The following is a 17,568-nucleotide window of genomic DNA, read 5'->3' on the forward strand; positions in this document are numbered from 1 at the left end:
AATTATGAAAAAAAAGAAGTGGAGAAACTCAAACTGGATATGGCTTAGGCAGGGGTGTACATTTGAGGTTGTTGGCAATAAACATACAATTTCTCAAGAGCAATTTTTGAAGGGGACACAAATGATACAGCTAAAATTGTACTTGTAAGGACAATAAAGCCTACTACTATAAATGCAGCAGGAAGACTGTGCCTAATTAGACAACTTCAAGCTGTTATGGTCATGGAAACGTTTTTATTGCTAACATAGCAGACTCATCGAAAAATATGCTGCATGATCTGTATTAAAGATAAATAATTACTTCATACAATTTTTTTGTGAATAAAATAACCTTGACAGTTGAGTACTACGACTATTGATCTTGTTCTCGCTCACCAGACTTGTGTGTGTGTGTGCTGCAGTAATGCTAGGTTTTGACAACAAAACCCACCCAATTTCTACTCAAAACTAGCCCAATTACGTTTTGAGGGGGGTTCCCTGGTAAAAATCATATTTATATCACGTTATTGGGGTTGCTTCAACCCACAGTAACAGAAGTAGCACAGTTCCACGGGAAAACCACGGACTCTGCAACTGAGGTGATGTACATTTGGATCAAACCACTGTGAAGCAAGGGAGGGGGAGACTAGAAATCTTTCTAAACATTTTTGCCCCATTTACATTGTTTTACTACTAGGTTATTAAAAGTATAAAACACCGTTATTTACAATACACAGCATGGTTTTTAATCAGTACAAGACATCAAATTCCCAAAGATGAATTTAAGAGTAAAAGATGCATACCTGATTTTATGAAGTGTGTGAACACACTTCATACCATGGGCTCATTCCGGGTACAGTTGGCCCTGATTCTCTTGCAGCATTTCCTTAAGTACCTCAGACCAAGACAAACATCCCCAGAGATGGAGACAGGAACTAACAATTGGAATTTGCATTTATTCGGGTCCCTAACTTGGGTGGTTTACAGCTCAAAGGGAACAGAAGGTAATTTACATGGAGGCCCCTGGGTCTACTTTTGTAAGATTGAGACCATTGTTCCACTCGCCCTGAGACAATTCAAATGATTCCAAACATGACTGAAAATATTACTTGCATTCATGTAGAACATTATACTATTGACCATTCTGAGTTAACCAAGTGGATGGAGTGTGTGTGAGGAAGGGGATGAGAAGGAACTGATAACATTATATCAGCCCCTTTCACACTGCCATTCGGGCAAATACACAGGTAAAGTGTTCCTGCAATTGTTCCCGGGTCGATAGATTTTGCACTTTCACACTGCCAGTGATGACCCGGTATATGTGCGTGCTTTCACACACAACCCTTGAAGATCCCGTAAACGACACGTGACATCAGCGCGTGACGTGTAATGTACGAGTCAAAAACACTAGCAAACGATCTCTGCTTCAGCGCGGGAAGTGATGATCTAACTAATATCTGCTTTATTATAGTTTGCCCATATGTTTTCGTCGCGAACGTGGATCTTCCTTCAAAACAGCCGGTAAAGAGTTGCGCGATAACGCGCGTCATCACTTCGACACAGAATTAGATCTGGCTTTTGTTCACACAGTGATCGTCCCGGGTCGAACCCCGCAATGTTACTAGGTCCCCGACCCGGGTTCAATACGGTAATCAATCCCGGGACGTGGTTGCTTTCACACAGAAGGCGACCCGGCAATGTTCCGGAAATATTGCGGGTCCGATGTGCAGTGTGAAAGGGGCTGTGAGAGAGGTGTTTTCTGCACCTCCACTCCCTAGGGTGTCTCGAAGATGCCTGTGAATGTTTGTATTGTTTGTTTCTCAGGAGATCAAAGTATCTGAGTTTCTTTTATCCTTCAATTATTCAAACTTCAAAAATTTGTCAAAACCAAAAGCAATGGAGATTAAAGAAAGTGAAAGTCGTGACATTTGCCAAGTATGGTAACCCATAATTTGAAGTGGTGCTCTCTATTTAACCCATTCAAGTGCACACACACAGCAGTGAGAAGTGAACACACACCTGCAGCAGTGGGCAGCTATAGATCCAGCGCCCAGGGAGCAACTGGGCATTCAGTGCCTTTCTCTCTGCCACCTACAACTCCTGCCAGCACTGAGACTCAAACCTGCAAGCTTTGGGTTACAAGTCCAACTATCTTACCATTAGGCCACAGCTGCGCCCGGTGATTGGTGATTAATAATATGGGATAATTTTTATTAAAATTTTTGTCTCGCTCAGTTTGTGCTGCAGTGTCTATTCACAGGTGCAATCCCGCTACTGACCGACACGTGGGCTTTGACCTGCTCCGTCTCTGACCTAGACCGGTTCACCCCTCCTTAGATGACCTGCTGGCCCCGAGCTACCCCAGGAGCATCATATCAATACCAAACTTAGTGCGGACACCTTCTCTACACAGTACACTGCAGCCCATAAGCCCTGAGCTCAAGCGATCCGCCAGCCTCAGCCTCCCAGTAGCTTGGATTACAGTCGCCACCACTGAACCCACGAGAGACAAGAGTATCAGATTCAGCACTGCTCTCAACCTGCTGCTCACAGTGCCCTCTAGTGCACATAAACAACTCTCCCTGACTCTGAATTCAGACATAGAATGAAGAAGCTTTATTAGATAGGACACTCTGAAAATAGACATTTTACTCATCTAAGTCATTTAAAATAAACCATTTAATTTAGACATTTAATGCACGCTTTGTGACAAACTTGGACACAAACGTGGAATCTTTTGTACTTTTGTATGTTTGTATGTTTTTTGTCTACATCATTGCTTCCCCAGGGAGGCCTCTAGGACAGGTTTGGGAAGCACTGGTCTACATACTAAATAAATATTAAAATACTGCACACATGCAGCATTCACAATAAATAAAATAAAATAAAATAAAATAAAATAACTAAACTGTGCATGCAATTACTCAAGCTGATCCGTGTGACCTGTACAAGGGAGGTGAAACTGCCACAGATGATCTCACATCTCCTCGGGGAGTTACATGTCTACCAAACCCTTCTTTATTATGATGAAAATGGTGAATTTATCAAATCTACAACCTTGTATGACCAGCTCAGGCAACTTTTTCGTCACCGTACTGTTGAAGAGATTTCCTTCATTGGCACAAAACACTGGTACATGCACGTAAACACACACACACACACACACACACACACACACATCGTACAGTGTGTGTCACAAGCCTAATTATTTTACTGCACTCCCTTCATTGTAGTCTTGAGGGTGAGGAGTTCTCATGAGTTAATTCGGTTAACACATAAATTCATTAGCAGCTTCCTCACCAGGGTGGAACCTGAACACTGGTCTTTAAGCTCCATCTCTGCTGGTGGTGACTGGTGGGACTGACACACATACACTCTCCCACACACACCCTACCCTCCCTCGCCTACCCAGAAAGTCCTGGAGCCGCCCTGGATCTGCATCTCTATAAGAGGTCAGAGCTGGGCTCAAAGGTGCCATCCTCGTCTGGACAACTCTCTCAACGGTTTCCTCTCTGGGCTCATCTCATCTCCGTATCCATCCACCATGTCGTCCTCTGTTTGCGTTACATCCTTCAAAGGACCCAAGACCGTGACCTCAAAGTCCTTCATCACCAAGAGCTGTGGTGGTTCCATGGTCTTTCCACAGAAAGCCTACAGCGTGTATGGAAGTGGTTTAGGTGGAAACACCCGCATCTCTTCCTCCTCGCTGCAATACAGACCCAGAGGATATGGTGGAGGATATGGTTTTGGTGGAGGATACGGTGGAGGATATTACGGAGGATATGCAGCTGGCATACTGCCTGGAAATGACTTCCAGCTGAATGAGAAGGCCACCATGCAGAACCTGAACGACCGTCTGGCGTCCTACCTGGAGAAGGTGCGCTCTCTGGAGGCTGCCAATGCCATCCTGGAGAGGCAGATCCGTGAGTGCTATGAGAAGAAGGGGCCGGTGTGCCAAAAAGACTACAGCTGCTACTGGAACACCATCAAGGACCTGAAAGACAAGGTAAAGTGATGCCTGAACAAATATGAAACATTACTAGCACATTCTAGTGCAAATTATATTTTGGATACAGCAGCTTAAAAAAAGAGACTTGCTTTCTCAGAGTTTGATGATAGCCTACGTCCATATAAAGCAAGTCTATGTGTTCTCATGTATTACATTTTTTACATTTCAGATTAAAAACGCTACCCTCCACAATGCCAACGTCCTTCTGCAGATTGACAATGCTAAACTGGCTGCCGATGACTTCAGGATCAAGTAAGCTACATAGTGTTGACCGCAATATTGTGAACGTCGATGCAACCAGATTGCTGTATAAAATATTCAGCACAACTGTTTTCAGCATTGAGCAGCAAATAAGTATATAAGAATGATTTCTGAAGGATCAAGTGACACTGAAGTCTGGAGTAATGGTTGCTAAAATAAATCAGCGTTGACATTGCATTAATAGGCCTACATTACATTTTAAAACATATTGCAACATGACAGTTTCATTGTATTTTGGTCAAATAAATGCAGCCTCAGTAAGCATAAGAAACGTCTTGCAAAATGTACAAAAAACTTACTGGTTCCAATCTATTGAACAGTAGTGCATGTGTGTATTTATGAGATTGGTTGTGTTTAAATAATGATTCTCTATGTCAATCAGATATGAGCATGAGGTGGTGATGCGTCAGTCTGTGGAGGCCGACGTTGCTAACCTGCGCCACTTACTGAACCAGACAAACATGACAAGGGCCGACCTGGAGATGCAGATCAACTGTCTGGAGGAAGAGCTGGCATGTATGAAGAAGAACCACCAGGAGGTGTGTAGTGCTTTTCTGATAAATCATCTATGTAGAAATGATCCTAAATTTTGAAGTATTATATTATATCATATTATTTTACACTGTGGCATTACAGGAGCTGGCTGCACTGAGGTCACAGCTGACATGCACAGTGAACGTAGAGGTGGATGCTGCTCCTCAGCAAGACCTGAACAGAGTTCTGGATGAGATTCGTGCTCATTATGAGAACATCATACAGAAACACCGCAGGGAACAGGAAGAATGGTTCAAAGACAAGGTAAGACATCTTCTTTCTCCTTCATTCTAAATCTGAATTCTACTTTGCTGTCAAGATGTCACTCGTAGTAGTGCCTGGGTAGTGATATAGTGTTTTTGTCTTTTGTTTAGACGGCAGGGTTTAACAAAGAGGTGGCCATCAGCACAGAGACCATACAAACGACCAGATCGCAGGTCACAGAGCTACGAAACACCTTACAGAGTCTGGAGATCGAGCTGCAGTCTCAGCTCAGCATGGTGAGACACAAGTGGAAAGTAGAGCGAGATTAAATCGATTATCTGAACCAGAGGCAGGAAAATATAAAGCTAGACTAAAAACAAGCAGGGAAACAGTGCTTTATCATGTTTTTGTGCATGTTCTCAAATAGAAAGCGGCACTGGAGAACTCACTGGCAGAAACAGAGGCTAGGTACAGCGCTATGCTAGCAGGCTACCAGAACCAAATCAACATGCTGGAAGCCGAGCTTTGTCAAATGCGGGCTAGCATTGAGCAGCAGGGACGTGATTACGCTTTGCTGCTGGACATCAAGACACGTCTGGAGCAGGAGATCTGCACCTACAGGAGCCTCCTGGAAAATCAGGACATCAAGTAAGTTGTTGTTTTTTTCTTTTAAGGTTAATCTAAGTTAAAATCAGCAGAGTATTGTGTTATATTATCTCGCACATGCTTCACTAATACATTTTTTCTTCCTATTACTCTTCCAGGACTCAAATTCCAGGTAATTGAAATCTCTCTTTGTATTTTAAGGTAGGACAGCCAGTGTATGTTGTACATTACACATGAATAACTCTTTCCCTCTTGTCCTTCAGGATCAACTATCGTGATCTCAGGTGGATCTCAATGCTCTGGTGGTTCTCACACCATCACAACTGGTGGACCAACAGTCCAAATCAAGCAAACCACCAGCACTTCACACCAAATTTACTAAAGTCACAGCATGCCTCTTTCTGAGACAGTATTAACTCATGCAGACATTTCATTTTAAATGAGTGCTGATACACAGTTTGTGAAAAGAAACAAGCACATGTGTTACTTATAAAACATCAAAAGACACTCACTGATATGTTGTTGTATGTGAGAAAAACCTGTCTCTGAAAATAAAATGGCTGTCAAGAAATATTTGTTATTTGTGTTATTATTTTGCATAATACTATGGTGTTAAATTGAAAATAACAAAACACAGAGCATAGACCACACTCACAAATTAGTTTTATGAGGACCAGTATTTATGTTCAGATTTGTATTTATTTTACAGCAAAAAAATACAAGCAAATAAGTAAACAATTTAAATGAATTAAACTTTTTTTTTTCTTCATAAACAATTTCACTCTTGGACCTGCCTGCTTGACTACTGCTCCCCCTATTGGCAATGTGATGCTGTTATATACGGTGCCTTAAAGTGACTTGTTCAGTTTACTTAGTTTTGTCGTGGCCACGAAATAATAACTCGTGGGAACATGATAATATGTCGTGGCCACAGTATTTATTTGTGGGAACGTCATATTAACTAGTGGGAACGTCATATTATGTCGTGGCCACGAGATCATTTTGTCGAGGTAACGACATCCTTATGTCCATGACTTCTTATGTGGAGGGAACTAAAGTTTAGGGAACTAAACTAAAAAAAATATAACCAATAAGATAAGGCTAATAATAATAATAATAATGTACACATATTACGTGGGAAGTACTATCAGTTAATGGAATTACAAGACTGTAGGATTAAAAAAAAAGTTTTGATATTTTATTATGCACATGTCATATTTATGTATGATAAACTTCATTTGAATGCTGACGATCGCATTTAATACAGCCCAGTAGCCAGAGAATATGGTTAATATAATAATTACTTAAATCAAAATAAAATATGAATGAATCCATTTCTGATAATCCTGGGTTGCTATGGTCACGCAGGTTTGTTTACGCATTAAACTCGTGGCAACGAGAAAAACATATCGTTCCCTCAACATAAGAAGTCATGGACATAAGGATGCCACGAGAAATGGATGTTGTTTCCTCAACATAGCATCTGGAGGCCAAGACATAAGGATGTCGTTACCTCGACAAAATGATCTCGTGGCCATGACATAATATGACGTTCCCACAAATGAATATCCCGTGGCGACGACATATTATTACGTTCCCACGAGTTATTATTTCGTGGCCACGACAAAACTAAGTAAACCGAACAAGACATTTTACGGGCACCGTAGTTATATGCTACAAATTGAATTAAAATTAAAATCAAGAATTTGCAAAACAATTGACAAATCACACACACACACACACACACACACACACACACACACACACACACACACACACACATATATATATATATATATATATATATATATATATATACACGTATATATTTTATAAAAATGTATTTTATTTCAGCAAGTTTCCAAGACAAAAAAAAATCATTTTAATTGTTTAACTTGATATTATAAAATTAAAGCTGGAATACAAATTAATAAAAACTATAGATATTTTTTAAAACTAATTTAAAAAACACAACAAAGTTACTTAAACGTCCAAATAGTGCTTCGAAAACGGAAAAAAAAAAATTCTAACTAATTAGACTATTTCGTTTAAATGTTAACTGTAGGCTGTATAACACTATTAGCACTAATTTAAATTGTCCATTAATAATGTTGGGCTGTTTGCAAATATCACTAGAGAATTATTTTTCTTTGTGATAAATAATAAAAAAAAAAAAAAAACAACAAGAAAAAGAAGGGAAAATCATATATTAGCAGAAAATCGCATGCTCAGATGTTCTGCTGTCCTCCTGACCAAGAGAGGGCGCGCGTGCGCATCATAACGCCATCGAGTCCCAGAGAGCAAGAGCGTCCAGTTGTCACCCCAACACCTGTAAGAGCGAATTCAAAATATAACGACGCCGACTGTCCTTTCCCATGGAGGATTTTTGACAATGCACCGGTAACTCAAAATAATTAATATCTGTCAACATATCAAAGCACCTGCGTTAATTACGAATTGTTCTTTTGTTCCAGTCTCAGTAAAACTACTGGTCTGTTAGCCAGCTAACGTTAGCTAAATAGCTCACATATTCTTTAGTGCAGCTGCAGCCTTCAGGAATTAGAAGTCAATTTAGTTTAAAAACGAAATGTGTTATAGTGTGTCACACTGAGTAACGTTAAATATTTTTATAGTCTATCATATATTTCAAAAACGAGTCTTTTGAAGCTAACTTGATGGGTGTCTGTTTATTTTTAAGCGCTTTACGTTCAGACAGACTTTTGAATGACATATTTTAAGTAATTCTTGCATTTTCCGTTGTTTGTTTATGCACCAAAATTATTTGACTAATGTAGGACTTTCCATATGCCCTGGTGCATCGTTTGGTGAAAGTATGTAGAGTTATATTCGAGTATGTTTTTCCTGGTTGGACTTACAGTAACTTACATGACCATGTTTGTGGCTGATTGGAAATAGCGACAGAGATATTTTTAACAGCCTGCTGTCGCTCCAGATGTATGAAGTGTGTCCAGTGAAGTCGTTTCACAGCTATGCAAGGTTTAGATTCAGAATGCATCTATGGGAAGATTCTCCTGGCCATATGTCACAGTAGCCTACACTAAAAAAACAAAACAAAACATATTTTAGACATTTAAAAAGAAAACAAAAGAAAAAGCATGAAAAAATATTATTTTCAATAGGAAACGCTACAGTATTTTCTAGTTAAATGTACTCCTTTAATCTTTGTTTTGTTTAGTTTGTATCAGTGTAGGCTCATATCAGGTCCAGAGCACCACTTTTGAAAAATCTCAGTAAGAATGATAAAAACATAATGATTTACAGTCAAAAAAAAAAAAAAATTCTCCAGGCCAGTCATTTTTGGCTGGGAAAACCACAAGGGTAAGAACGTGGGGATTTATTTAAAAATCTATTTAAACAAATTTTTTTTTTTACAAAAATAGTAGTTTTTTTGGGAAGTTGTAATACCTTGTGTGAGTAAAATCAGTAGGTTTTAATATAATGTGATAACATAGCTATTTACAGGTGAAAAGACCTATCCAGGTCAAAATGACTGAAACACAACATGAGTTAGTGCAAAATATAAACATGTGTATATTATACATAATACTAATGTAAGTGAACCAGTTTTAAAGTTTTGTTACATTTTATTCCAGTCATCAGTTTGTTACATTTTATTCCACTCTTCTGATGCAATCAGGGTAATGCAAGTTTTATTTAAAAAAAAAAAAATGTGATCTAATGTATCCCAATACTACTAAAATGTTTTAAGCAACACTTAGTTACTCCGTTTTCAGAACCCTTTTTTCATTTTAAAAACCTGGTCAAAATTTGATGCAATCCAAATGCCAAATTATATATTTTTTTAATATCTAAATCCAGATGATACTGAAATAATGTATATTTGTGATTGCAGGGAGGTTACAGATGTAGCTGGGGTCTGGCAGATGTGACCATGGTGCTGTGGTGCGGTGGTTTGTTGGTGCTGGCGGCCTTGTCCCGGGCCCTGGGCTCTCTGCAACCTTCAGAGAAGTCTTCTGTGCCGGATGAATGGGTCCTGCTCCACGTCGTGCAGGGCCACATCGGTGCGGGAAACTACAGCTACCTGCGTCTCAACCATGAAGGATGCATTATCCTGTACATGCAGAGCCTTAAGGGAGATGCGGACCTCTACATCTCTGACAAGACGCCGCGGCCAAACTTTGATACCTACAAGCTTCAGTCGACCACCTGTGGCCAGGACGTGGTGGTCGTCCCGGGGGATTTTGTTAGGCCTGTTGGAATCGGGATCTACGGACATCCCTCCTACATGGAGAGTGAGTTTGAGATGAAGGTGTTTTATGACCAGACGGTACTTACAGAAGAGGAAACGGAGAAAAACTCTTACTCCTCAGGTGAGACTCCTGCTCAGTCTCAACACTCTCAGGGCCCTACAGACGTGATGGAAGAAGAGGAGTCAATCCTGTGGACTATTCTCATTGGGATTCTTAAAATCATACTTGAAATTTTGTTTTGATTTTGATGTTCCAGCTGCCAAAATAACACCCTTGCCACAATTAAACATTCTTTCTCATTTAGATCATATTAGCAGTTTTTTTTTTTTTTCATCATTTTGACAAAAAACTAGAAGTGCTTTGCCTGGAGTTTTGTTGTAATCCTCTAGAGTTGCACCATCAACACTCTGTAGGGAGTATGTCGAATTCATCCCAAATTTTAATATGCAAATTATACATTTGTTTGTCAAATTAGATGGCATATCAACACAATTGATAGCACCTGATTTTTCGAACACAAGTTTACATTTTATTGGTGGAGTTTAAAAAAAGGTTGCGTGGTGCATTTGTTTGTCTTTTACTGAGTTGAGTCTTAGGTTTTAAACTGCACTATGCAATCACACAAAGGTCGTATGGCTGTGCCTGTTGTGAAGAAGAGTCTGTTGACTAATAAGCAGCAATGAATCTTCTGCATCTGTAGTTGTAAGATACAAATAAAATAATCACTTATTTTTGAAAAGTGCTCTGTGTCCAGCATTACTTATAATCGTGTTCAGTTCTTTTTATTTTGCAAATAACAAGATGGGATTTCCATTTTTAAATTGTTTTAGAATGTGAGTAATACCTGTAGCACTTCATTCACAAATTTGTAAGTTAAACAAATTATTAAAATAATAATAATAATAATTTACACCCATTTCATTCTGTAATGTCTTTTCCCCCCCTATGTTTTTTATGTGTATGGCCTATTTTTAAAATTTTAGGAACGGGCTCTTTTTATGCTTTATTTTCATTCAATGTAAATTAACTTTATAGATTTAACTTTGACTCTGTGTCGTACTACATTGAATTGCCAAATCTGACTTTATGAGCACCCTTGTGCCTGTTTTCATGCAAACTACGAGCTTTTCCAACTAAACGCTGCTTTTATATGTGCAAGCGTCACTTATTTTGGCCTTGTTTTCCCAGAAAGGTTTACTTATTTTTTGCTTATGTTAAATAACTTATTTCCTTTAGTGAAACTTGGCAACAACGCTTCAGATGCGCTACATAGTTTCATTAACCATTAGACTCCAGTAATTATGCTGAAAATTCAGCTTTGCTTATATTTAAAAATAGAAACCGTTATTTTAAATTGTAATAATATTTCACAATATCCCTTCAAACTCCCCTACAGTGACCTGCCATGAACACAGCACGCACTTCAACCTATTAAAATGTTTATTTCATAAAAACAATGATCTTGAGGTCTCATTTCACATGCACAATAGTGTAAAAAAAATCAACATCATGAATAAATAATAGCATTAAGCATATATAAAAGATAAGGCATAGGTGGAAGATTCTCTGTTTTAGGGATAGGAGATTTTTGGAGGGATAATGCCATGTGCTAAATCATGACGGATCTCCCATCTTAGTGCAGATCGCTTCTTCTCTGTTGGAACCACATAATTGTTGGGGATGTACGTCTTCTGAGGTCTCGTCTATAGAGACAAGAAAAAGCACTCAGAATAAGAGAATCTAGGAAAAATTATATACTTTTTTTAAATATATAATGAAACTTACTGGTGGAGGCTGATACATAAGTTGTTCCTGAAGATAAAAACAAAATTATATATTTTTTTATTAAAAGTAATCAAACTATGATTTATATAACTTTATAATATATATACATATATGCTACTGTGCAAAAGTAGGCCATTGATCACCAACCAAAAAATGGTTTTATGTCTGTTATTTCTATCTTTAGCTGTAGTGTGTCAATAGGAAATATCAGTTTACATTTCAAAACATTAATTTAGCCATTAAATGTAATAATCCAGTAAGATTTTTGTTCGCACAATGAGTCAGTGCCCCACACAGAGATCTGATCTGATCATCATTAGTCTGTCTGAAATAACATGAAGAAACAGAACAAACTGAGACAGACTCAATCCAGAAGAACTGTGACAACGTCTTCAAGATGCTTTAAGAAACCCACCTGCAAAGTTACAGTAAAGATGATTTCAGAAATAATGTCATAAATAGATTATATTTATCAATTAACTTCTGTTAATTAAATCAAATCAACATTTGGTGTGGCCACCCTTTGTGTTTAAAACAGTTTTTTTCCTAGATAAGGCTTGCGCATAGTTTTCAGGGAGCTTCGCAGAAAGGCTTCTTGAAGCATCTAGGAGACGTTTCAACAGTTCTTTTGGATTGAGTCTTTCTCAGTTTCTTCATGTCATTCCAGACAGATTGGATGATGATCAGAGCACTGGCTGTTGAGTTAGCAACATGATATACGATACCCTGATGGCCCAGTGCAGCTCCTTCCTGCTCTTCTCTCCTGGAGGTTTAAACAGCTCCCAGTCCTGCTTATACTGGAAATACCTGATGAAGGTAAACATCCAAATACATTCAGAACAACAAAAAGATCAGAGTCCTGAATCATTTATTTCATTCATGAAGGATATATATTAATACAGAAGTATGCCATACTTTGCCACTGGATCAGTTTTCTTCAAGTTCCTTGTGTGAGGATGATCAAACATTGGCCGTATAACTGTGAAGAGAAGAAGCATGTTAACTGACAACCCAAGATCAAAGAAACAGGCATCAACTGAAACTAGGCTTGAAAATGTGACTTACATGACTTTGGACGTGGTCGGATATCACTTTCACTGTGTGATCGTGTCTGTGGAATGGATACATGCATGTTTAAACTCAAAATGGTTTAAGACTGGTCTGTGTGAAAGTGTCTGTACTGACCATGCCTTTGATGTATTCTTGGAAAGCACTCGGTGGTTCCTCCGTCACGGAGCTGGATCTGTCCGTATAGCTCCCGCCTGCTTCACTCTCCGAGTCGTAGTGCACACGAGATGCACCAATCCGCATTCGGTCCAAACGCTCCTCCAGCTCACTGACTGTACCTATAAAAAAAAAAGTCTATGATTACACATGTCTTAGACATACCAAATCTATAATAATGTCTATAATGATTTCTATTTCAAATGAATGCTGTTCCTTTAAATATATTCTGATTTCTGAATGACCATATGATGCTGAAAATTCTGAAGAGTTTCAAATATATGAAAACATTTAATTTTTTAATTTGTAATATTTCATATTTATTGTTGGCCAAGTAAATGCAGCCTTGGCGAATATAAGAGACTTTAAAACAATAAAACAAGACTACTTTAAAATTAGAATTTTACCAAACCCACACTTTTAGATAGTAAATAAAAAATGATATATATATTTCTTATGCATGGATAAAAGATAAATACAGGTGTTTCTTCTGTTATCTCCACAGCCATACCTAAAAACTATAAAATAATTAATTTCCTTTAAGCAGTGTAACACACCGAGGCAGCCAGTATGAGCTCGGACTCTTTTCTCCTTTCTTCTCTTCTTGCTGTCATCATAATCATCATCGTACTGTTTCTCCTCGGGTCTCTTTTGAACTATGCCTCTCCTGTGCCTCAAATTAAAGGGGTGGTCAAGACTGTCCCAGCCGTCACTGAAATACAACACATTCTCAGAGCCTCCAGTTCCAGAGTCATTCTCTGTGGGACTCTGGTGCTGCTCGGTTTGATCAGGAGACCGGCGGACATCATCTTCATCAGTGCAGACGGTTACATCGCGACTAGCATCCGGTGATTCAGCGGGAGCTCGTCCATCAGATGTTTCTCTGAACCACGCCGGACTGCTGTCAGCCTCGTAATCACCAGCATCTAAGACCGATTGGCTCTCTTCTTCTAATCCACCCAGTGTGCAGTCGTCTCTATAATCCACTTCCTCTGGGTCTCCGTCTTTAGGCGAGTCTGGTCTGTATGTGCCGTAACCGGAAGTTAACACGCTTGCCGCAGGGCTGCCCAGACTTTCATGAAAATCCTCAACATAAATGTCTCTAGTTTCCTTCGTCTGCTTTTCATCACCCCACTCTTGCTCCCAAGCAGACATCATGTTATCATTCTCTTCCTCTTCTTTCTGTGAATGGCCACTGGCTATTGTTACATAGTCATCATCACTTGCCCATGACTTCCTGTCCTGGTCACAAGCCTTCTTCTCCTCCACAGGTTCTTTGAAAAACCACTCGCTCTCCTCTTCTTCCTCACTGCCTCCTTTTGATACTTCATCATCCTCTTCACAGAGTTTCACTTCTTCCATCCAGTTATCACATTCATCTGCTCCAGGCGTGCTCTTTCCAATCTCAATCTCTTCGTCAAATTCATTTCCACAATTCCTCTCATCGCTTTTTTCCGCTGTACTGTCTTTTTGCTCTTCTTCCTCATTGTTAGGTGCTCTCTGTTTGCTATTCTCTGATCCCTCGCTCTCAGAATTTCTTGTTCTCTCTTCTTTCACCAAAGATTTACAGCCATCTATTTTTTCCTCAGTGTCTTCACCATCTTCCTCCTGTTCCCCTGAACAATGTCTATTTTCCTCTCCACCTCCTCTTGTGTTCTCTTGCTTGGTGAAGCTCTCTTTCTTTTCCTCACACTCTGATAATTCACCTGGACACTTTGAGTCTTCTTTTGAAATAGACTGCTCTTCTTCACTCTCCTTCAAACTCTCCTGATCTTCCTCGCCCTCTGAATCATCACTTAGGGCTTTTGTCTCTTTAATTTCCTCAGCGTTTTCCTTCTTCTCACTCCTATCCTCTTCCTCCTCACTTTCTTCAGACTCTTCCTCTTCCTTTTTATTCCCTTCCCCCTGTTCACACAGCTCAAATTCTTCTTTGTCTTCAAGCTCTTTTCCTTTTATCTCCTCTTTACTTTCTTCTGCGTCCTCCTCTTCCTCCTTTTCATTTCCTGTCTGTTGTTCACACAGCTCTTCTTTCTCATCTCGACTTCCTGCTTCCTCCTCTCCACTTTCATTATCCTCCTTTCCACATTCTTCCTCCTCCTCTTCACTTTCTTCCTCCTCCTCTTCACTTTCTCCCTCATCCTCTCCACTTTCCTCCTCCTGACTTTCCTCCTCCTCCTCTTCACTTTCTTCCTCCTCCTCCTCCTCTCCACTTTCTTCCTCCTCCTCCTCTTCACTTTCTTCCTCCTCCTCCTCTTCACTTTCTTCCTCCTCTTCTTGCCTTGTTCTTGTCATCTCTATGCCGTTTTCATTTTCCTCATCTATGAAACATTCTCTCTCTACTTCTCTCTCATCTTCCTCAGGATATTTCCCCTTCCCCGTCTCATTCTCCTTCACCCTCTTCTTTATATCACCTCCCATTAAAAAGCTTTCCTTGACATCCTTACTGTCTTCTTCAGACTTTCTCTCATTCGCTCTGTTTTCTTTCTTAACACAGTCCCTGTCTTCCCCTTCACTTTCCTGATCCGTCCAGAAGGAGGAAGAAGACAGTGATCCTTCATCGTCCTTGCTTTCATTTTCCCAACGGCTGTCAAAAGCTTTATACATACTGAGTTAGATGAACAGATCTCTTCTTTAGCCCTCAGTTAGAAAATGAACTTCTGAGCCGATGCAGATGGCTGAGAGGGAGGGGGACTGTAACTAAGAAGATTACTGGTAAGAACTGTACTGGGATCATGCAGCTAATTGCGCCACCTGGTGTATAGGAGGTTTCACTGCATGTAAATACAATGCATGGCTATGTTCAGAAAAGAACACTACCATACCTCATTTCAGAATATAATATGAATTCTACTGTTCAAATTTTGAATCAATTATTTTTTTAAATAAAATCAATCCTTTATATTTTATTCAGAGAATCTAAAGTGTTTCCATAGAAGTATGAAGCTGTACAACTGTTTTCAACATTGTTATTTGACCACCAAATTAGCATAACATAATTATTTCTGAAGGATCATGTGACACTGAAGAATAGTGCAATGATGCTGAAAAATCAATTTTTTAACATTAAATAAGTAACATGTCATTTTAAACAAAAAATATATCCCAATATTACCGTTTTTATAGAATTTTATCAAAAAAAGAGGTAAAATGCAGCCGAATTAAGTCTTTGAGATGTAGAGTATATTGTGCACAACATGCACTTTTTCTATATACATAGAATGGCCTACAAAATTGGTTCTGTAGATGCATTATGATGACATTATATAAAAATGACGCAGCATGCTACTTTTGCGTGATACATTTTATTTCACATTCTATTTTTTAATGGTTAGCAGTATCCAGTATAAACATTGCAGCATTTATATAAGATGTTTATTACTATTCCATTATCAACATTATCATAAAACATAACCACAGGACTTACCAGAATCTTCACTGTGCGTGGACTCATCACAGACTTGAGACCGACCTTGATGCTTCCTATTCAATGAGATTTCAGATAATGATGTCTGTTTGCATGTTTATTGCATGGATGATGATTTTGTACTCCTCAACTATCAAATGAAGAAATGTATTTGTGGGCCCATACCTTAACACTTTCCTTTTAATCATAGGCTTTAAATGAACCTGATGTTCTCTGTCGGGACTCGTTGTCTCACTACCATCCAAAACTGAGTGAAATATTTCAGGAGGCCCTGTCTCTGTCTCCAGCCTGTTGGGTGCCGTGGAGGGCCGAGCTGGTCTTTGAGCAACTGTGTGCCTTGAATATGAATCACAGTAGTCTCCATGATAGTCCTCATTAAACGTGGAGGAGAAAATCTAGGAATGGAAAACATACATTTTGGGCACATTGTAATAAATTATTATGTGTTTAAGGTGCATAAAACTCATACCTCTTTGTGTTTCCCTGCTGAGCTGGTGTTAAAGAGGCCAATGTGGTCCAACTGAACTGAGGAAGAAACACATACCGTATTTAGAAGTATGTCAGTTAAGCATGTTCATAAATGCACGAAGCAGGAGTGATGCTCACCCTTTTCTTTAATAAGAGCAGGTGGACTTCTGCTGGAGCTGCTGTGAGATGTTGGAGAAGTCCAGTCAGTGGAGCTATGGCTCTTTGACTTTTCATGAAGAATCAGCTGATCTAGATCTGATGGGGTTTAAAACAGGACAGCACAACTTTAACCCTTTAACTGTCGCTCTACCAAATAGTTGAGCACATTTTGAGTCACTATATTTTATTGAGAGGAGTACCTAACTTAATTCAAGCTGATTGAGCCATCTCTACCATCTGGTAGAGGTATGTTAAGCCAAAAAAAAAATCAACAGCATTTGTCACAACACTTCTTCTTTGATGGATGTCAGAGAGAAAGAAATCACTCCTGCCATGTAAACTGTTTTTGGTGAAATTTTGCAAGGTAAGCACATTTTTTTGACATATTACACTGTAAGAGCCCTAACTTTACAAAATTATTTTTACTTGGTGCCATGAAAAAACTTTAGTATGTTTTCAATAATTTTTCAAAAACGTGCTCAACCAAATGGTTGATTTGTCACTTTATGGTAAACGTAGAAAAGCTAAGCTAATGTTTTAAAAATTATGGGACGTGTTGGAAAAAAAATACATTGAGTGTGGTAACTAATGACATAAGGAGATAAGAAATGCAAACAAAAAATTCTTTTTTCTTGGTGGGGCAGTTAAAGGGTTAAGGCAACCTATGTGACCTCACATGAAAA

The 17,568-nt window shown here is 39.0% G+C and overlaps 3 protein-coding genes across 4 annotated transcripts; 2 read left to right on the top strand and 1 right to left on the bottom strand.

Annotated features, from left to right (window-relative positions):
• Positions 1-3,442: 3,442 nt before the first annotated feature.
• LOC127968054 (keratin, type I cytoskeletal 13-like) lies at positions 3,443-6,164 on the top strand. 2 transcript variants are annotated; one of them, XM_052568917.1, is made up of 8 exons: positions 3,443-3,985; positions 4,158-4,240; positions 4,632-4,788; positions 4,886-5,047; positions 5,158-5,283; positions 5,415-5,635; positions 5,752-5,765; positions 5,857-6,164. In XM_052568917.1, exons 1-8 carry the CDS (start codon positions 3,524-3,526, stop codon positions 5,973-5,975), a joined length of 1,344 nt encoding a protein of 447 aa, XP_052424877.1. In that variant the 5' UTR covers positions 3,443-3,523; the 3' UTR covers positions 5,976-6,164. The 2 variants fall into 2 exon arrangements, with proteins under 2 accessions (XP_052424877.1, XP_052424878.1); XM_052568918.1 differs by lacking the exons at positions 5,752-5,765; positions 5,857-6,164 and having other exon boundaries at positions 3,444-3,985; positions 5,415-5,639.
• Positions 6,165-7,833: 1,669 nt separating this feature from the next.
• Positions 7,834-10,564, top strand: LOC127968056 (UPF0669 protein C6orf120 homolog). The gene is made up of 2 exons (XM_052568921.1): positions 7,834-7,993; positions 9,468-10,564. Exon 2 carries the CDS (start codon positions 9,507-9,509, stop codon positions 10,065-10,067), a length of 561 nt encoding a protein of 186 aa, XP_052424881.1. The 5' UTR covers positions 7,834-7,993; positions 9,468-9,506; the 3' UTR covers positions 10,068-10,564.
• Positions 10,565-11,247: 683 nt separating this feature from the next.
• hyls1 (HYLS1 centriolar and ciliogenesis associated) lies at positions 11,248-16,227 on the bottom strand. Its single transcript, XM_052568914.1, has 7 exons — positions 13,392-16,227; positions 12,796-12,956; positions 12,676-12,721; positions 12,526-12,589; positions 12,336-12,417; positions 11,611-11,637; positions 11,248-11,528 (listed from the first exon to the last, which is right to left on the bottom strand). Exons 1-7 carry the CDS (start codon positions 15,436-15,438, stop codon positions 11,397-11,399), a joined length of 2,559 nt encoding a protein of 852 aa, XP_052424874.1. The 5' UTR covers positions 15,439-16,227; the 3' UTR covers positions 11,248-11,396.
• Positions 16,228-17,568: the final 1,341 nt, after the last annotated feature.

Source organism: Carassius gibelio, chromosome B11, assembly GCF_023724105.1.
Source record: "Carassius gibelio isolate Cgi1373 ecotype wild population from Czech Republic chromosome B11, carGib1.2-hapl.c, whole genome shotgun sequence".
NCBI classification, from domain to species: Eukaryota; Metazoa; Chordata; class Actinopteri; order Cypriniformes; family Cyprinidae; genus Carassius; species Carassius gibelio.